The following is a 22031-nucleotide window of genomic DNA, read 5'->3' as shown; positions in this document are numbered from 1 at the left end:
ATCTTCCTCAGTGGAAAGGAATACCGCACAACTAAGCTACACATTTGTATTACTAGACATTCAAATCTGTTGATTCTATAATTTTAATGCATGCATCGCAGCACAGTAGAAGTGGCCACAGCAAACCCAACCCCATGTCCGACGCATTTTTCTGCAAACCACATGTGTAGGTGCTGAGAAACTGATGCACATAATATATTTCACTGATAGTGTTCAAAGATGATACAGTTCTTTATTATCACAACCAATATCCATAGGCATGAACAAAATTTTCAATCAATAGGTGCAAACAAGCCCGACTCTTAGGTAATGAAAACAATTACAATATTTTCAACAGTTAACATTATCTTGCACATATAGACAATCCATGTAAATCAAATCTTAAACTATGGTTCAAAATTGCTCATAATCCTTGTTACTCCTCCTCTGCGTTTCCCCTTTTCCCTCCTAAATATTATTTGACTATGACAGGCGCGGGTGGGGGCATTCATTGTAACAAAACCCAATGCCCCTTTCCTGCCCTCACCTAGATTGCTCCCATTTGCAGTCTTTCCAACTAGATAGTATGAGATTGGAATCAGGAACAAAGATCTTTGCAAATTTCCCCCTCTCTTTTCCAGGTACTCTAACATCAATAATAACACGCTTAATATTTTAATAACAACAACAGCCTCAAACTGAGACTTAAACAATAAAACATGACATTTACAGTTTTTGTGATGAAGCACATGATTATCTACTTCAGAGTAAAACATAAACAATTAATTCAGCATTGGTTCATCATCATGTGGCCATTATTTAGAATACTTTTTAAAAAAAGAGGCCATTGCAACAGATTTTACTGTTGTGCATGTTTTAAACATTCAAGTTCCAGGAACCACAGGTGTAGTTTGCTTTCAGGAGCAAATTGTCTCTATCAAATACAAGAAATCCAGAATACAATATCATTATTATTTTACATAAAAACATTACATTAAATAACAATAAAATCTGATAAATTTTAAAGCCAGTCAGACTTTGATGAAGTGACCCAAGTGCATTATAATATGACATTAATAGCTTGTTGCACAAAATGGGTCTTTGGAAATTACTTGAAGCACATATCTGTAGCCTGCAATTAGGTCATGCTAATCCCTTGTAGTACAACCATGGATTCATTCCCTGTAAGATCAGCCATATATTACAAGTACCTGCTCTGTTGCAAAGATGCATCACAGGTTTACTGACCTGAAGCTTGGGATCCTGATACATTTGACAACCTCCAGGAAATATGCTATTTTCTTCAAAGTTGACAAATACAAATTTTCATCAGGAAAGTCTGTGCAGTGTCAGTTAATGGCCTAGATTCCTGTAAGTGATTGGTGGGACTCTTGAGAATTGATGTTATGCGTTCCACATGGTTGGCGATGAGTGGCTACCAGAAGCTCTGCGTATACCGTGCCTTGGCCAAAGTGCGGCATGGAAGCCAAAGCACCGTTTCTCACATTGGAATTTTGAAATGAGGATGTTGTTTCTGTCCTGTAAAGCTGTGCTTTCATTTCACAGTAACCAAACCTGCTTAAAAGAATATAGAAATCTCGCCGAAACGTCTTTGTGAAAAACGCGTACAGGAAAGGATTGGCACAGGAATTGATTGGGTAAAACAAAACCAGAAGTATCTTGGAACTGGACACGGTGATAAAAGGGACCTTGAGAGCGGCTGAAATGGCAAAGAAAGATATCGGTGACATGCAAATGAAATCTGTGAAGATTAGCACGGCCATGCGTTTGGCAATTTTTGTATCACCGTTTGTCGAGATGAAGTTGGGGTTTCTAACTGTTAGGTAGATTTTGATATAGCAGAAACAAATGATCAGAAATGCAATAACATTCAGTAGCAAAATGAAAATAATGTAAGCCTGAGAAACTGGAGAGTTCACATCCATAGGGAGGCAGATGCTAACCTTCTTGTAGTTACTGATGCCGACAAGTGGCAGTACTGCCACAATGAAGGAAAATGCCCAACCACCACACATAATCACAATGGCATGCCTCAGATGGATTTTTCTGTCCAGCTGCATGGCATAAGTAATGGTGTGCCACCTTTCCAGGGTGATTGCAGTAAGTGTGTACACTGAGAGCTCACTGGCAAAAACAGTGAAGAATCCAGCGGACGCACAGCCAGCGCCAGTCTGCCAATCTATGGCATAATTATAATACTGGCCTTTGGTCCGGATGTCTACAGAAGCAATGAGCAACAAATAAAGGCCCATGCAAAAGTCAGAAAAAGCAAGATTGCACATCAGGAATCGGGGAACTGTGAGTTTATATCGACTGGTTAATAAGACTATGAGAACAACCACATTCCCTATAATAGCAAGAATATTCATTAGCCATATTATAACTCTTAAAATATCTTTTCCCACAATGTCTTCACATGGATTGAAGTCATCCGCTTTTGGATCACAGACCACATCTGCTACATTAGAGCAGAGACCATAGTCAAAAAATGGTTCATCTTCATTTAAGTCAAACCATGCCTCACTTTCAAGGAATATATATTGCTGAGGGACAGCAGAATTCAACTGCATAGATCTTTTCGAATGTGTGGAACCCACCTCAGATTCAGTCTCAGAGCTTGTGTTGCTGAAATCATAATTCTTGCTATAGAACTTGCTACATAATGGAGACCATTGTAATCTGGAAGAAATAAAAGTTACAACTTTTATAACAATCCCACCAAGAATTGAGAAATCTGGAATCAATAACACTTAGTGTAAAGTGTAAGAAACAACGAGGGCAGAGTGTCTTTTGCTTAAAGTATGAGCTCAATGAATCTAGGAGCACTCCATTCATTTCAATGCAGGCTGCAGCATCATATTGGCTTGGGAACTAAACTAGTGCTCACTCTGTGAGCTGGGCACTACTGTATATTCAGCCAATGGACATCTCTTCTGCAGTTGGACTGCTCCAAACTCATATATTTCTTTATTAACCAAAACTATTTTCAACTAAAATATTGCCGTGTACATTTTGACCTCTTCTAATGCTTTAAAAAAAATCATGGATGTGGGTGTTGCTGGCAAGACTGGAGATCTTCCCGGCTCGGCAGACATCACCTTTAAAAATGTCCGCATACGGGTCAGATTTCCGGTCGGGGTGGGCGACTCCGGAATGAGCAGAGAATCTGCCGACTGCCGAGGCCTGCCTTTGTGCCCCAGCACTGTGTTTAAATAAAGAAAAAATAAACAAAACAAAAAATATTCCTCCAACCCTCACCCCTTAACCCCCACATATTTCCTATGCCCATCCATGCCAACCTATGTTCCACCATCCAGCCCCATCTCTATGGCTTCCATAATTCCATGGTCAACAGAGTGCCCTCTACTTACCCCCATTGCCTCATACCCCCATGCAAATTTATTGCCAAATCATCCCCCCTACTCATCACATTTTGTCCTTACTTCCTCCATGTCAACTTACCTGGTATGCTTGACAGCTTTAACTCTTCCTGGATAACTTTGACAGGTATGACAGCTGGACAACTCCATAACAGTTCCTTGACAGCTGCACAGTTCTTTTCATTGACAGCAGGACTGTTCCTTGACAGCTGGACAGTTCACTGACAGTTGAAAAGCTGGTTAACAGTTCCCTGACAGCTGAACACCTCTTTGACAGCTTTACAGTTCCACTGACTTTGTGCATAAAAAGTGCATAATCATGTTCACTTTTAACAATCGCAAAGGGGCACCTTGGTTCTCCCAAAGGTATCTTGGGACCCTATCAAAAGGGGTACGTGAACCCTCCAAAGGGGAATTCTGGTTATCCAAACACATGCACCTAGTTCAGACTTCCTTTTAGCTGTTCAAATCTGCATCTCCGCATTCCACACTCGTTTCTTCAAACATCCCACTTGAGTGGACAAAGCTGATGATTTAATTAGCTGGCTGCTTTCACAAATTGGGTATGCAGTTCATATTTTTCCACATTATGCGCCATCTCCCAAATTTTTGCTCACTCGTTAGCTTATCTTTTGTCGGCTTCTTTAGGAAGCCTCCTTCAACATCACCTTCCTGTGACCTTTACCACCGAGAAGAACAAGCTTAGCAGATGTATGGAACACCTCATCCAGCAAATTCCCCTTCAGGAAACACACCATCCTGACTTGGAACTATATCGCTATTTCTTCGAAGTTACTGGGTCAAAGTCCTGTGACTTCACCTTTAACAGTTCTGTCAGTGTACCTGGACCACATGGGTTGCAGTGGTTCAAGAAGGTGGCTTACCACCTTCCGAAGTGAAATTACTGATGGACAATAAATGCTGGCCTTGGCAGCGACACTCACATCCAATGAATGAATCAAAGGAACTTGCTTAAAAATAGTTCTTTTGTATGTCCTAGAAAATAACCTGTCATCATTGATTAATCTGTTGAGCTGAAGTCGTATTCAATTTTTTTTTACTGTCCATGTTCCTTCATGCACTTTCGGTACACAGGCACCCTGAAAGAAGGCCGTCCCACATAATTAAATGTCTATTTACAAGGATACAATACAAAACCTCAGGGTAATAAAAAGGATGGAAATGCAAATACTGGACATCTGAAATAAAAATAAACTGCTGGAAATACATCGTATTGGTTCTGATAAAGGCCACACTTCTGGAATATGGTCACCTGTCTTTTTACATAACAATTGCTGACAGATAGGCTGTGTATTTCCAGCAATTTTTGTTTTATTTACAGCCTCTCAGAAGTCTGCACTTCCTTTTATACATTGACATCGACCCTACGTGCGTGAAAGAATAAATAATACTCACTCCTTTTTCTTCTTAGCATTTTCATTTTCAAAGGCACAGCAGTGGCTCGGATATGTCATACTGGCCTCCCTTAGTTCTACAAAGTTATCCAGGGGTGGTAACCTTTTCAAGTTATTGGTTGACCGAGCTATGAGCTTCTTAATAGATTTCAAGCCATGAATTGGAAGTGCAGTGATACCAGTTCTGGAAATGTCCCTGTTAAAAGAGTAAGACAGTTGGTTTCCATGTTACCAGTATTATGCGCGCCAAATCATGATGTTGCTGCTGACATACATTGTTTGCCTGTGAGAACATTTTTTTTCGAAATGCATTTAATTAATTTTTTTTTACCACTTTCCAGCATGCTGCAAATATTTAAGAAAATTAATGTAATACCAATAGGAGTGCAGGAGAATGCAATGTGCTGAATGATGCATTCAGAATTTAGAGTATGAAGAAGCAACTATCTGTTGACATTATACATATTCCAGCACTGGAAATGCGGGCCGCAATCTTCTGTTCCTGCTCACGGTGGGCATTTTTTGCCACCGCTAAACGTGAATGGAGCTTTCGCTGGAATGCCAAGTTTTCTCTTCACGCTCATGATGGGTCTCACCACGGCCGAGACCAAAATATCATGGCCATGGAATAGCCATGTTCCACTTGAGCTTAATTGCAACACAAATGTTTTGTTATGCTCTTGACGTGGCATAAGCAGCTTCCTTGATGTGCATGCTGACAAAGGAAGGTTTAGACTTGGAGATAGCTTTAACACGTTTATGAAACTGTTAACAATTCTCCTACTTGGATTCGACTCTCATGTTAATCCTGCTATAGCTACTCAGATTGACGAACCAGTCTGCTACAATCCACGTGGTGGGTGTGATGTGTTTCAAATCAACCCTGTGTACACACTAAGTGTCTCCACTGGAAAGAGGAAGATCATGTGTGCTGTGTCCTTTATATATGGGTTGGTGTAATGCCCCCCTTTGGTAGTGTCACCTCTGTGTGTGTCGTGAATGCCCATTGGCCGTGTCCTATCTTACTGACCTATTGGTTGAATGTCTGTGTCATGTCTCTGGTGCTCCCTCTAGTGCCTATCTAGTCTACGTGTATTTACATTAACCCCTTGTGTATTTACAGTGATGCATATCACCACAGCAAATAGGGAAATAACCTATCTAACCGTGGCTCCAACAAGACTTACATACCCTCTGGTATAACTAGAGTCCGAATCAATAGTAAAACAGAAGAGAGTTGTACAACTGACAATACTACATAGTAAATAGTGAATAACTGAAGGTATATGATCATCAGTTAGGTCATTTCCATTGACATTGAAATCTACCATCTGGAAACTAAAATAGACTCCACCTACTCACCCAGAACCGGTGGTCCACAATCACCTCTGAATAATTTGTTGCCTTTATAAACACTCAATTTTCCCTATGTATCTTTATTCAGAGGATGAGGAAGAGCAGTTACTGAACAGTTGAAAAAAACACCAGGCCCATGTGCGCCAACTTCAAAGTTCTCTCAATCCAGCCTGTTGAAGCTATGCAAGAGAGTAAGGCCTCTTTAAAACTAGACTAAGTATTTTTAAAAGATATTCCTCCATTCTTTGGATCTACAATACCGATTACATTGTTCCATATTGTAATGACATCTTATTTTTCACCTGACCTTGCAGGGTTTCTTCCACAGACATGGATGACTCCTGTAGATGAAACTTTCTGAGATGCTGAGCTCTTTTTGTGAACAGGTGTGTAGGGTCTGAGTCCATAGAAACTGCAGCAGAGACACTTGTCCAGGTGCTTCCTCCTCTTTAACTGCTATCACCATGTGCTTCTCCTCACCACTGTCCGGTCCCTCACCTAGCACTGTTAAACCCACTGTGTGAGCTGAACTTTAAGTGGGTGTGGTTCCCGTGCATGGGGGGAGGGCACCTAAAATGAGTTGAGCACCCATCTCACCACCCTCCCGCCCACCCCAAAGCTCTTCCCCAACATGGGGAACAGGCAAGTGCTGCGATTTACAGATTGCTTGCCATATTTAAATGAATATTAAGGGTCAATTAGGCTTGTTATAAAGCCAATTGACCCTGATAATACATTGACCATATCATAAAATGGCGAAATGGTAGCACAGTTGCTTTACAGCTCCAGGGTACAGGGTTCGATTCCCGGCTTGGGTCACTGTCTGTATGTTCTCCCCGTGTCTGCGTGGGTTTCCATCGGGTGCTCCGGTTTCCTCCCACAGTTCAAAGATGTGCAGGTTAGGTAGATTGGCCAAGATAAATTGTCCTTAGTGTCAAAAAAGGTTAGGTGGGGTTACAGGGTTGCGGAGATAGGGTGGAGGTGCAGGCTTAGGTCGGGTCCTCTTTCCAAGGGCCGGTGCAGACTCGATGGGCCGAATGGGTTCGTTCTGCACTGTAAATTCTATGATTCAATGATAAAATGGTTGACGTTGGCAGCTAGCCAGGAGCAGGAAACCCGTTTCTTAAACTTAAATGTTTAAAGGCCAGGAAGGAAGAGGAGAGGTCACACTTCGGAGGCTGCCCTTTTCCGGACGTTAGGTGGCTCACTTAGATTGAATCCTTCCCTTCCTTCCAACCCGCTTCCTCCCTTAAAGTACCCTTTCTCCTCCTGTCCCGCGATTACACTAACCCAAACCCTCTCACCCAGGACCCTGGACTTACCTGCCCTGGAGGTACATGAGTCTTCATCTTCCGCTTTTCCTCTAGTTCCAGCAACTACCACTGATGCTTTCCTAATGCTGGGACGGATGGACCTGCTGGCCAATCAGAATTGGCTGGCAGCTCCAGAGGGAGCCCCAAATGAGAGGCAGAAGTTCCACTCGGTTAGTCTGTTCCATCATGTTTTATGGTTGCGGGCATGTCGGTGTGCAGCATGTTGGTACAATGCCAACATGTTTTTCAGGGGCTGGCTGGCCGGTTCTCCCAGGTATTATTCTTCGCTACATTTCCATGTTTCTGTCCTTTGTGAAGATGGTGAGGCTGATAGAAAATGGTGTGAGGTGGTGATCTTCTCAATAACAGCAGTTGAGATGTCATTCCAGGTCTAAAACAAGAAGAGAACATGGGCGGGATTCTCCCGTACCCGGTGGGGCGGGGGGTCCCGGCGGGACGGAGTGGCATGAACCACTCCGGCGTCGGGCCACCCCAAAGGTGAGGAATCCTCCGCATCTTCAGGGGCTAGGCCGGTGTCGGTTTGCGCCCCGCCGGCCGGCGCGGAAGGCCTTTGGCGCCACGCCAGCCGGGGCCGAAGGGACTCCGCCGGCCGTCGCGGGTCCGCGCATGTGCGGGAACGTCAGTGGCTGCTGACAGCACCCCGTGCATGCATGGGGGGGAGGGGTCACCTTCGCGCCGGGCATCACGTAGGCTTACATGGCCGGCGCGTAGGAAAAGAGTGCCCCCAGGGCACAGGCCCGCCTGCGGATCGGTGGGCCCCGATCATGGGCCAGGCCACCGTGGGCCAGATCGCCCCGCGCCCACACCCCCCGGGACCCCAGAGCCCGCCCGCACCGCCAGGTCCCAGGGACCAAGTCCAATTTACGCCGGCGGGACCTGCATAGAACCAGCGGGACTTCAGCCCATTGCGGTCAGGAGAATCGCCGGGGGGCTGCTGTGAGCGCCCGCCGACCGTCACGGTGCAATTCCCACCCACGCCGAATCTCTGGTGCCGGAGAATTCGGCGGCTGGCGGGGTCGGGATTCACGCCACCCCCCCGGCGATTCTCCGACCCGGCGGGGGGTTCAGAGAATCCTGCCCCATATGTCAAGGTGCTTCATTTTGTCTGATAATACTCCTGTGAAGCACCTTGGGACATCAACTACAGTGAAGGCATTATATAACTGCAAGGTCCTGCTCCATTAAATAAACATCTACGAGTAGTCCTTTTGTTTCAATATATTGGGTTGACTTTGACAAAGTTTGTTGCATGGGAAACATGGAAACTGGGCCTGTTGTGGGAGTAGTCGTATGTCAGTCTCCCAGTGGAGGGGACCCATGGTGGAAACTTGCCTGTTTGCAACAGGATCTTAATTCAGCTCAATATTGAGCCATTTGACACCAATTATCCCTGGGCACACAAGAATTTTGTGGTGACTCAGGAACTAAATGTGAGTGGCAGTTCTCCTGTGCCTTAGCAAAGTCACTCCATAAAACCTTGTTGGGTTTGCCTGTGGCTTTCTGGGTGGTGGGCTCCCTCTTTCAAAGGCACTCTATACCCCTGCTCTTGCTTCCAATCCCCCTGTTCCTGCTCCTTTGACTCCTCTCCCCAAAACCCCACCCCACCCTCACTCACCTAATCCAGGAATCACATGATAATCTCTGGTCAAGTCTCTGGCGCACAGCCGGCAACACCCTAAGCAGGTTTTCCACCCTTGCCTCAGTTGAGGCCCTTAAGTGGAAAATTAATGATCACTCAAAGGCCATTTCATGCCCAGAGTCAATTTTAATGCTGGCTGAAGCTCAAGGCCAGGGAGAAGCCCAGAAACTACCCTGTTGGGGTCTCAAGCAGGAAAGGAAGTGGAGGTGCCTCCTTTAATGGCTTCCTTTCTACATTAAACATACCCCACCACACGATCCGGTGCCTGCAGATGGTCCCCCAACCCCTGACCTCTCCATCAAGACCCACACCCTCAGGCCTCACCTCCCCTCCCTGCATTGAGACAAACTGCACCCACCCAATCCTGGGGAGAATTTCCCATTTGCGAGACTGAGTGCTGACGCCGGGACTGATTGTAGTTTCTTCCATTACATGGAAGAAAGCAGTGCCAGTCCCAGAGTGATTCAGGTCCCATTAATGGGCTAGCACTGCTGACACTTAGATCTCTCGCAAATCCAATGCACGCCAATCCTCATTCAAGCCAAGATGATGGCACTGGTTGCGCTGGAACATGCCTATCCCATTGATGGGTCACTTGGTGTAAAAGGGTACCTGGGGGGGGTGACCTGGGGGCACCCATATTACCCATGGTGTTAGGTTCCCAGTGGGCAGTCAGCGGCCTGCGCAGCCGCATTCTTGTTTTTCAGGCTGTGGCAATGGTGGTCCATGTCCCGCCACCCTAACCCCACGACCAACCTCCTAGCTGCCCCGCTACTCCCCTCTGACCCTGGCAGATGCCCCCCCCCCCACCCCCCCTGCCAGCGGCACAACTGTCAACACACTATAGCAATGTTGGACACTGTTTTTACCCCCTCCCACACCCTCAGCGGCTACAGCACCTGCTTCCTGATTTGAAATGTTGCAACTGAACCTCGCTGTCAGTAATTCCTCCTGGAGGAGGCGGAACATCGTGGAAGGCCCGGAAAATGCCGCTTCGAGCTCTTTAATGACATGCCAACGGTCTTTACCATACGATTTGCATGCCTGTGCTGGAGTGCGGCGTAGAAAACATTCAAGCCACTGTCAAGGGACTAGAACATTGCATTCCATTTGGCTCCTGGTGACAACCTCTATTTGATGCTGCTGGGACTGCACGGCCAATAGGATAGGCTTGCAGCTCTCTGAGACAGAACCTTCTTTCGACTATGGGGACCTTCTGTCTCCAGCCAATTAAGGCTCCTTGGAGCATTTACATGGCTGTATGGCAGCCAGTATCAATGGAGATGCATTCCCTGGTGACTATTTGGGCTCCACGGTGGGAAATCCCACCATCTGAAAAATCCATCTCTAGGTGTCTAAGTCTTGGTGACTGAGTAGGACAGCAACACGTGACAGGAACCTGAGCTTGAGAAATGCTCCAGCATCATTCTCTACTTCCTTCATAATCTGGTGCCTTATGGTGCTGGGCTTCAAAAGGGGTTAAAAGCCTGTCCTGTCTGAGATATTCTCCAGTTTAGGGTCAATTTTGTTAGTTGCAGTCTTGTCCCAGAAATGCACAAATAGTGTTGACATCATGCAAGGTTATGTAGCACAGAGAGTCAAGTGCAGCTGTCCATTCTCAAGGCCATTCTATCAACACCAAATGGACATTTAACATGTTTGACTGACAAAAGTTTCTCGCACAAATCACCTTTAAAACTTCTTTATACGGCTGCTCATTATATTTGTCCCTTGAGGAATGGCCATGCATAGCATGCATTCAGTGCACTGTCGGTCTCATGGCAGTACAGGACAAGTGAATCTTCTATTGATCGCTACCATAGTTCAGCAGCATACTTTACACGTTCTGAGGGTAAACTTTGTCATGGATACTAGACTTTTCAAACAGTATATCAAGCTTACCTTAATTACTTTTTGGAGATTAGCCATATTCATTCTCACACCTCTCCAGCTTCATTGGCTTCTTGATACAGCTTTCACCCACTGCACAGTCTGTTCTCAAATCTGTTAGAACAGACACCTCCAGGGGTAGTTTTTAATTTGTGCAACAAAGGATTCCATTCCCATCCCCCCAGTCCCTTATTTCTTGGATAAGCTTTTCCGCTTCCATAACCTGCATGCAGCTGACTTCCACTGTCCTTCATCCTGGACGGGTGGACCTGTAATCAGCGTGTGCAACTGGGCCGTGTTAATTGCTTATTACACTAAATCTGCTTGTAACTGGGCCTGTCTGGTGTCAGGAGATGAAAGAGCAGGAAAATCAGCGTGAAACTACAGTAAATGGAAAGAGACATAACCGATTAGTAATGACATGAACCTGCAATGTGAAACGCTGTAGTGTTTGTGTCAGTTCTTCACCCTTTCTTTCCTACTTTGCTTTTGTGAACAAAATGCCAACTATGCCCTTTCTACTCCTTGCCATTTTGGGGCAATAATGGCGCATTGATACACTTAAAATCAGAGTGCAGAATTTGTTGGGCTGGATTTTTGCTATTGGGATGAATAGTTCGAATCGGGAAATTTCCCAATTCAGTAGGTATAAAGGGCATTAAACAAGCTACTTTCAGTTCGGGAATTGCGGAGGGGATAGAGTCAAACCTGTTACCTCGGAAGCTGAACAAAGACAGTCATAGAGGTGGCCAAGTGCAAAGACATGCTGGTTAAAATGCCCGGTTCTCTTTTTGTCCCAGTTGTTTGATTAGGCCCCTTGGTCCTCACCCCTCACACACCAGCACCTCATTATGCGTGCTTGGCTGAAAGCCCTGACTCTTAGAAAAGGACTATGTAAGTGAGTTTTTTTTGTTGTATAGGCACAGAGAAAGGTTGACTTTACTTGACTGACATCTTATGACATTAGAATAAGTTTTTCTTTCTGCCATCTATTTTGCCAATGTCTCAATGTTTATTTGCACAGTTTAAGCTGTATCAAGCACTTAAAGCTTCTGCTATTGATACTTTAATAATCTGTTTGATTCACCCTTTCATAGGGTTGTAGGAACACCAGTTCTTTTTAAATTATTTTATTTCCCTGGGCAAATGTGAGGTAATGCATTTTGGAAGGTCTAATACAGGTCGGAAATATATAGTAAATAGCAGAACCCTTAAGCGTATTGACAGGGGGAGGGATCTGGGTCCACAGGTCCACAGGTTACTGAAAGTGGCAACGCAGATGGAGAAGGTAGTCAAGACAGGACGGCCCCAATACCATATGGGGATGCATCACATGTGATGAGCAAAGGCTTTCCAGGATCATAGTGGGTTAGTAACCCAGACGACGACAATTGTTGTTTTACCCGCCAGAAAGCGGTTTCGTGCGTCTGACCCCAAACCCAGGTGTGATTCTTCTTTCGCAGAAGGTGCCAGATTGGTGAGGAACTTTCCGTAATAGTTTACAAGACCGAGAAACGAACGAACGAAGATGCGAAGTGTCAGTCGGGGCGGGGGCCTGTTGAATCGCGCGCACCTTCTCTGTGAGGGGGTGCAAACCTTCGCGGTCCACCCGATAACCGAGGTAGACTAGTTCCTTCGCCTGAAAGACGCACTTTGTGCGACGTAAATGGACTCCAGCCTCCGAAAAGCGTCTAAGGTCAGCCTCCAGATTTTCCAAATGTTCCTGCTCCTACGTCCCTGTGATCAAAACGTCATCTAAGTAGACAGCAACACGCGGTAAACCTCTCAAAATGCCCTCCATAACGCATTGAAAAATAGCGCAGGCAGAGGTTTCTCCAAAGGGAAAAAGTGTAAATTCATACAGGCCCCGGTGTGTATTAATCGTTACATATGGCCGGGAGGCAGGGTCCAGCTCCAACTGTAGGCAGGCGTGACTCATATCTAATTTTGTGTACGAGAATCCGCCTGCAAACTTCTCGTAGAGATCCTCTATACGAGGCATTGGGTATCAGTCGAGTCGGGAAGCCGTATTCACTGTAAGTTTATAGTCACTGCACAAGCGAACTGTGGCATCTGGCTTCATTACAGGTACTATTGGTGCTGCCCAGTCAGCGAAACAGACGGGCCTGATGATACCCAATGTCTCCAAACGAGTGAGCTCCCCTTCTACCTTCTCGAGCAAGGCGTAAGGCACGGGCGCGCCCGGAAATAGCGCAGCGTGGCTCCTGGTTCGACTTGGATACGGACTACAGCCCCTTTTATTTTCCCCAAACCGGGCTGGAATACATCTGGGTATCGTCTTAGCACCTCAGTCAACCTTCCAGAAACTGTTTGGAGGATGTGCTGCCACTGCAAATGCAAATGGCGCAACCTGTCCCGACCCAACAGGCTGGGCCCATGGCCACGCACCACGATAAGTGGGAAACGCCCCTCCTGGCGTCCATAAACAACAGGGGTCATCATAGTTCCTGCAATGTTCAATGGTTCCCCCGTGTAGGTGGCCAAACTGGCCTGTGTGTCGATTAATGTAAGGGTCTGTATACCCTGCTTGATGCGGTCGAATGTCCTCTGGGCGATCACGGAGACCGCTGCGCCAGTGTCCAACTCCATCACAAGCGGGTGACCATTGACCCGTACTGTCACTTTAATGTGGGCCACACGGGGAGCTGCCACACAATGCAGCTGCAGGCAGTCATCCTCCGTCTCCACGTCCTCGGGAGTAGTCGCCGCAGGATCATCCAAATGAAAGGCATGGCCCCTGGGCTGGCTCCAGTTTCGGTCGGAACGACGGCACCTCTGGCGCCCCCAGGACCGGCGTCCGCAACGAGGTCAGCGCCTACAAGCCTGACACGGACATGGCTCCTCATCCACAGGGGTGCAGGGGGACGCTTTCGGATGGAAGGGGTTGCGCCCCAAAGCATGCACCTCCATTCCCTGTAGCTCCTGCACTCCTCGTTCTGCGCTCTCTCAGGACAATACTATTTGAATGGCCTGTTGAAAAGTCAATGTTGGCTCAGCTAACAACTTTCTCTGGGTGGCCGCATTGTTAATACAGCAAACCAAACAGTCGCGTAACATTTCTGACAAGGTCTCACCATAGTCACAGTACTCTGCAATCCTGCATAGCCTGGATAGAAAGTCGGCAAGGGATTCTCCTGGGGTCTTCTCAGCGGTATTAAACCGGTAATGTTGGACTATCGTGGATGGGGTTGGGTTAAAATATTGCCCTACTAAGTTCACAAGTTCATCAAACGTTTTGGTGTCCAGCACAGCTGGGTACATAAAGCTCCTAATCACCCCAAATGTATGCGGGCCGCAGGCGGTGAGCAATATGGCCACCTGGCGCTCGTTTTCAGTGATGTTGTTTGCCCGGAAATAGTAACGCATTCTTTGTGCGTACTGGTTCCAGCTTTCCAGCGCAGCGTCAAAAACATGCAAACATCCATACTGAGGCATGGTGTAATAGAAAACAAGTTACAACCTGTATCCAACAAAAATCCAGGGAGGTGACTTCAGCAGTGTAGACAGCTATTCACTTTAACCCTCATCGCCAGTTTTGTGAGGGCCACAAAGAAACCAGCATGGGTTTTCAGGATACAAAGAAATAACATTTATTTACAATAACATATATATACAACAGCAGCAGCAACTTTCCTTGCTGCTCACTCCCCTCTCTATCTGGTTCCAAACTGGCCAGCTCTATTTATGCAGGGAGTCTGCTAATGATTTCTCCGCTCCCCTCATTGGGGAAGCTCATACTCCCACAGGATTGTGGGATTGTCATTAGTCCCCAGCCAATGGTAAGCAGGCAGGTTATAATAGGGGGCATTACACCAACCCATATATAAAGGACACAGCACACATGGTCTTCCTCTTTCCAGTGAAGACACTCAGTTCCACAGCGGCTCACATGCCACGGCAATCTCCACGAAAACTGGCGTGCATTCAGGCAAAGGTTTGAGATATTCCTGGCAGCAGCCGACCTACAAGACGTGGCCGATGCTGAAAAGACAGAGCTTCTGCTCACCATCGCCGGTGCCAGAGCAGAAGTAATCTTCAAAACATTCAAGTTCTCCAAAAAGCAAAACAGGAGCAACTTCCAGGCTGTCCTGGACAAATTCGAACAAAACTGCGAGGAAAACACAAACAAACCAACAGAAAACAGTAATAGAGGCGCCAGTACTCACCACGAGGCCGAGGTCCCGGAGCAGAGAACGACAATTTTGATCGGCGGCCATCTTGAAAAAGGTACTGCACGTGCGCAGTTGACAGAAATGCGCAAAGTAAAGGAACAGCGATCTGCGCATGCGCAATCGCTTCCTACGCACTACGTCACACGCCTCGTGATGTCAGAGGCACAGGGCCATGCCCACTTAAAGGGGAAATGTCCCAAAACAAGAAAAAATGTTTTTAAGCCGTAAAACCTGATTCTTTCACCTGGAACAACAGCACAATGCCTGAAATTCAACCAGCAGCTGAAAGTAACCTCCACAGAACCCTGCAACAAGCAGTTAGCACTGCCAAAAGAGATGATACAGTCCTTGAAGTCTATGACTCCGACCTGGATTTCTTTGGACATCACGAGCCCACTGCCAGCTCCGACACTAAAAGTGATGATATGGTCCTAGAAGACTATGACTCAGACGAAGGTTTCATCAGAAGATGGCGACCCCAGTACCAAATCCGAACCGCAACGAGATGTTTTCTACAGTGAAGAATCCGATGCAGACGGGGATGTGTTCTTCAGATTTGAGGATCTTCAGCCCAGCATATATGACATCCCGACTCGTGAGTGCAGGATTATGCTGCGGCCTGACGCCAAGAGACAGAGAGCGGTACAAGCCCACAGAGAGCGGCCTGCTGCCACACAGAGAGTGGTCCATGCAGCGCGAAGGGTCCCAGCCTCCACACAGAAAGCGATGAAAGACTCCACAGCGAGAGTCAGCACGGTAGCATTGGGGATAGCACAATCGCTTCACAGCTCCAAGGTCCCAGGTTCGATTCCCAGCTTGGGTCACTGTCTGTGCGGAGTCTGCACATCCTCCCCGTGTGTGCGTGGGTTTCGTCCGGGTGCTCCGGTTTCCTCCCACAGTCCAAAGATGTGCAAGTTAGGTGGATTGGCCATGATAAATTCCCCTTAGTGTCCAAAATTGCCCTTAGTGTTGGGTGGGGTTACTGAGTAATGGGAATAGGGTGGAGGTGTTGACCTTGGGTAGGGGGTAGGGTACTCTTTCCAAGAGCCGGTGCAGACTCGATGGGCCGAAAGGCCTTCTTCTGCACTGTAAATTCTATGATAAATTCTATGAGACAACTGCACGTCCCACACACAAAGTGACTCGAGTGACACAAGCCGCCACAATAGAAGCAATGCAAGACTCCAAAGTGCAGTCCTTGCATGAACAAGACCATGAGGGTCTAGCAACCTCCTCTGAGCAACCAGCAGCAGACAATGCAAGTCTGCCAGGCTCAAGTGAACAACAGAAAGACTATGACAGTCTGCCATGCTCAAGTGCACAGCAAGAAAACTATGACAGTTTACCACGTTCTAGTGAACAACAAAGCGACTATGACAGTCCACCCAGATTGTTTGAGCCACCAGAAGAAGACTCTGACAGTCTACCCAGCTCAAGTGAACAACAAGAAGCTACTGAGGCTCTACCCACTGTATGGGAGACAAGTGACGACGGCATCCCACTTCCCATACAAGATGTGCAATGTGACAGACCTCATCTAGTGTGTACAGAGGCACTCGACAATCACAGTGAGACTTCTGGTGACTCCGGTGATACCACGTTACTTCAAACCTCATTCACTCGAGCCTCTCCACAAGCAAATGTATTCCTGAACGTTTTGACTCTGGACATGGAACATCAAGAAACCTCAGCTGACTCAAGTGAATCTGCAATGACTCCGGACGGGGAGCGGCAAGAAGCGAAAACTGACTCAATTGAAATAGACCAGACTCCAGATGGGGAGCACTGACAAGCCAAAGCTGACTCAGGTGAAACAGACCAGACTCCAGACGGGCAGAATGGACAAGCCAAAGCTGATTCAAGTAAGCCGGACATGACTCCGGACGGGGAGCGCCGCGAACTTAGTGATGGCACGCTCAAGAAAACAGCAGATGCCACAATGCAAGCTGACACGAGTAACTGTGTGAAGGACTTGTATTATCCACAGAGTGTGGTTCTTAGGCGCAGCAAGCAAAACAACAGAACCATCCAACACAACCTATGAAAACCACATCAACGACAATAACAAGAAGCATGCCAAAGGCAACAACGTCGACAACAAGCACGACACAAACAACACCAATGGAACAACGACTGGTACGATATGGTATAACTCTGCAAATGAGGGACACTGTTACTGCTCAGCTCAGTACAATGACGTACCATGGCAGGACAATGCATCTTACCAATTCATGTTTGCTGCACTACCAACAGGCAACATGGCTTTTGACACAGATTGCAAACATCACTACCACAAGCATCGGAAGCAAAAAATACTCCAAATCAGACAACAAAGTGATTTGACCACTTCTTGGTTCCTCACGCACAGGGACAAGGATGGCGTTTACAATGCAATGCCTCCATCAACATCATCACCTCACAAACCCAACAAGAAAGACATTCGACTATAATAATTAATGAATGAATGCATATGATTTGAACTTATTGTTTAATGATCACTGTTATCATAACTTGTACAAAGCATCACTTATCTACCTGTTTTGTTCAATTTTTTAAACACTGAACGGAAAATCTGTAACACGGAAAAAAGGGGGATGTGGTGATATGCATCACTGTAAATACACAAGGGGTTAATGTAAATACACGCAGACTAGCTAGACACTAGAGGGAGCACCAGAGACATGACACACAGACATTCAACCAATAGATCAGTAAGATAGGACACGACCAATGGGCATTCACGATACACACAGAGGTGATAGTACCACATATTGTAGCAGACTGGTTCGTTAGTCTGAGTAGCTGTAGAAGGATTAACAGTAGAGTCGAATCCAAGTAGGAGAATTGTTAATAGTTTAATAAACGTGTTAAAGCTATCTCCACGTCTGTACCTTCCTTTGTCAGAGTGCACATCAAGGAAGCAGCTTGTGCTACGTCAAGAGCATAACAAAACAATGTGCAAGGGAAGTTTTTTACACAGAGGGTAGTGGGTGCCTGGACTCATTGCTGGAGGAGGTGGTGTAAGCACGTATGAAGTCTTGACAAATACATGAATAGGATGGAAATAGAAGGATATGGGCCCTGGAAGTGTAGAAGTTTTTAGGTTAAACGGGCAGCATGCTCAGTGCAGGTTTGGAGGGCCGATGGCCTGTTCTTGTTCAGTATTTTCTTTCTTCTAAGCAGTTTCAATGTTACTGTAGGGCTCATTGGTTGATAACATAGTGCATACTGGGTGAACAGACATGGAAGGTCCATGAGTTGGCATGGAGAGTATGAGGCAAGGGATCATTAGGAGCTGGTGGGGAGTAGGGTCTGGCTTTGAATTGGTATGGGCTATTAGGGAACATGTGAATGGCTGATGGACATGAGTTCACATGGGAGTTTACAGGGGTCATGTGGGTGGATCGGGGCATGAACTGACACTGTGTTTGCATGGAGGGAATGTGGAGCATAAATAAGATGTTTTGAAGTTACTCAAATGCGCCCTATGGTTCATAATTACTCTAAGGGGCTCTTGTCTCATGAGTCATGGAGGAGCTGGCTTGGCCACACGTTACTTGCTATGTACATCCTTATTCTATGGCAGTGAAAGTTGGGGATGTCAGGAGTGGAGGTAGGAATCCCAGAATTGGGTCCCACCTGCCATTTTTAAATGGCCCAGAGCCCTTCTGAATCTGTGAACATAAGGCCTGTCATATCACTTCTGCCATTGTTTCACCTGCCATCATTTTGATATGAATTTTCAGATAGGTGGCAAATGTTGCACCCGGCAGGAGAGGATGTAGAGCATTCTAACTAGATATCGAGATAGTGGCTAATGTTATGGGCCAGGGTTTAGAGAACTCCAAAGTGTATCATGGAGTTCACCTGACCCACAACTTTTAATAGATTGTGGTATGGGGAGCACACGGCCCACTCTACAGGTGTGGTAGAGCAGAAATGGAAAAGTATTTTTTAAAGCAATACAATGGTTATTCTATGAACTCAAGTTAACCTTTTAAAACATACAGTGAACATCTTAGCAACCATGAATTCAAATACAACCCCCAAAGAATACAACACTAAGTAATTCTTAAACTGTCCTTTTAACATCCAGAAGACTTAAAAAACCTTTCAGCAGAAGCACATCAGATTAAAGTCACTACTGAGAACAGTTATTAGTTTTGAATCACCAAAGGATCGATTTACATTCTTTAGATTTTGGAGAGAGCTTGTAATACACCTCCTGGCTGTGACTGCAGCTATCCACCTCTGAAAACGAAACTAAAACATACCCTGCAACAAACAGCCTAAAACAAAGGTAAAAAGCTCACAGACAGCCCAGCTCCACCCACTCTCTGAAATCACTGCAGCAATAAAAACCCATTTCTGAACGGTATTCTCAGTACAGATATTTATATACACACCCATTTATAAACACCCATTTCTTAAAGTACTCTCACATGACACTAATTACATTTTTCAGTTTCATTTTCATTTCATTTCATTCATTTCAAATGGTTGTTACTGGTTAACTGTCCAATTTAGGGTAGTTAAGGACTTCTCCCCAAAAGCTGTTGGCCTTGTAAAAAGACTGGTAAAATTGCAGCTGAAGTGTGAGGCTGTAGAGGGCAATTTTTAGCCCACATCATCCACGCGCGGGATTGGCGACGCAGGTGGGCAAATCCCACGAGAATCGGGAAAGGCGATTCACACCAGAGAAATCGTACATCCCGATTTTCCCTGCCCATCGCCGGCGTCACGAGACTCACGCTCACAAAGAGTGTGAACTTAATTTGAATAGATTTCCAGTTATTTTGATATCATTAACAAACCCCCTGCCACATGATCCCTCTCATTAACTATTCATGCCTCACCCATGTTACTTGATAACGGCTTTGGCCAAACGAGAAGCAGTTGAGGGGATCCCTCCAGGGATGTAGAGTTACGTATATCACCGGGGGGGGGGGGGGGGGGGGGGCACAGTGCCAAACTGGCAGTGCCAATATGGCACTACCAACCTGTGCCAGGGCAGTGCCGGCGTGGGCTCTAGTGGGAGCCCCATGGAGGCTGCATTTATGTGTGATGGTGGAGGAAAAGTGGACACTGGAAGAGTGAGTGCCAGCGATACTTCCGCAGTGTAATGGTGGTGAGGCGGGGGGGAAGTGGAATGCCAGTGTTGAATGTCAGCAAGGATTTTCTGGGTGGGGGGGAGGGGCGAAGAGTCCCCAATATATCCGTGGCATGGGCCGGGGCCGTTAGGCTGCAGGGATGATTGTGGCATTCTCTGAAGATTGTGCCCAATCTCTGTGGAGCTGATCAGGTTCCATCCCGGCAGAGTGATGGCGCAAACCATGCCCACTCATTTTCCTTTCTCTTAGACACTCAGCATTTGGAGAGAAAACTGCTCTGTGCAACTGGAAAGTCACAGCCCAGTTTTCAGTCTGAGCCTGCCACTTTACCAAATTCTGGTAAGATTCCACATCCCTGGGGGTGATTCTCCGAGCTCCGCCGCATCCACGTCACGACACCCCGATGCCGGCACGCGATTCTCCATGGTACGCTGGTACAGTTGGCACGGCTCCGGCCGTGGGCCGCTGGAATCAGCGGGGCTGTCAATTCTCCGGCCCGGATGGGCCGAGCTGTCGATTCTCCGGCTGGGGGGGTCCTCCGATGGGGTCTGGCTGCAATCGAGGCCCACCAATCGGCAGGCTGGCCCCTCTCCCCCCGGACCTACTTTACGGCGCGGCCGGCCCCTGTACACCGACGCCATGTTGAGTCGGGGCCGGAGCACAGAAGAAGTCCCCTGCGCATGCGCAGGTTGGCGCGGCCCAACTGCGCATGCGCGGGTTGGCATGGTGCCCATTTGGCGCCGGGGAGGAAGGCTGGAGCCGCGTGAAGCGCTCCAGCGCCGTGCTGGCGCCCTGTGGGGGACAGAATCCATCGTCCCCATGCCTGTTTTGCGCCGTCTTGAAACGCAACGCCGTTCATGACGACGCAATCACTTGGGCTCCATTTGGGAGAATCACCCCATAGCATTCCATCTATTTGTTGTTTTGCCAATGATAGGTAGAAACATTTTTTTAAATACTCGCTCGGAATGGAAATGTATCCAGGAAAATGCCATTTATTTTCTGAGAAGGAGAGGCCAGTTCAGTTGTTGACTGAATGGACAAATGTTCATCAGCTTAATTTCTACTCCAACCAATTTAACAAATATTACCAGCTACGACTGAATCCAAATTAATTTCACCCCCTTTTACATTTTTATGCTTGAAAATATTTTTGGACAATGTCAGTCAGTTGTGTCAATATCCTTAATTTCGTCTTGCAGTATGCTGTATTGACATTCCACTTACAGAACAATTGGACCTGTTGCTCCCATGAAAACATCATCGTGCAGTTTCTGTAGATTCTGGTTTCCTGTAAGGTTGCTGTATGTGAACAAAGGTAAAAATCATTAAAGTCCCTTAACAGCTACCACACAATGGGACAATTACATACTGTGTGTTCCTTCAACAACACAAACACAAAAACTGCAATCGTAACATTGGGACAAAACCAAATCAGCAACTTACAGATTATCTAAATCTGTTCCGTTAAATGCATGGCTTTGCACTTCTATGAGGCCATTGTTAATCAGCTTTCTGTGTTTAAAAACAAAGGGGAAAAATTGGATAAAAGATTTCTTAGGTTTTCCCCTGCTGCACACAGTGTAAGCCTAAAACAGTATACATGATTGTACAAGTAAAACACTAAATTAACCAATGTTTAATTGCAAACAGAAGTTCTATTTAGAGTTTTCAAAACATCCAACTGGTTCCTGAAACAAATCGTGATGCACG

At 46.5% G+C, this 22031-nt stretch overlaps 1 protein-coding gene across 5 annotated transcripts in view; it reads right to left on the bottom strand.

Moving 5' to 3' along the window:
• Positions 1-207: 207 nt before the first annotated feature.
• The window catches only part of LOC119973089 (lutropin-choriogonadotropic hormone receptor-like), a 230980-nt gene continuing 209156 nt past the window's right edge, over positions 208-22031 (bottom strand). For 4 of the 5 annotated variants that reach the window (XM_038810620.1, XM_038810603.1, XM_038810629.1 and 1 more), the window contains 4 exons: positions 21765-21833; positions 21546-21620; positions 4797-4991; positions 208-2679 (listed from right to left, as the gene is read on the bottom strand). In XM_038810620.1, coding sequence (XP_038666548.1) covers positions 1341-2679; positions 4797-4991; positions 21546-21620; positions 21765-21833 — 1678 coding nt within the window. In that variant the 3' untranslated portion in view covers positions 208-1340. The remainder of the gene's footprint in view (positions 2680-4796; positions 4992-21545; positions 21621-21764; positions 21834-22031) is intronic. The other variant, XM_038810610.1, reaches the window with a different exon arrangement.

The sequence above is a fragment of the Scyliorhinus canicula genome, chromosome 1, assembly GCF_902713615.1.
Source record: "Scyliorhinus canicula chromosome 1, sScyCan1.1, whole genome shotgun sequence".
Lineage (NCBI taxonomy): Eukaryota > Metazoa > Chordata > Chondrichthyes > Carcharhiniformes > Scyliorhinidae > Scyliorhinus > Scyliorhinus canicula.
This window is presented reverse-complemented; position numbering and strand designations above follow the sequence as displayed.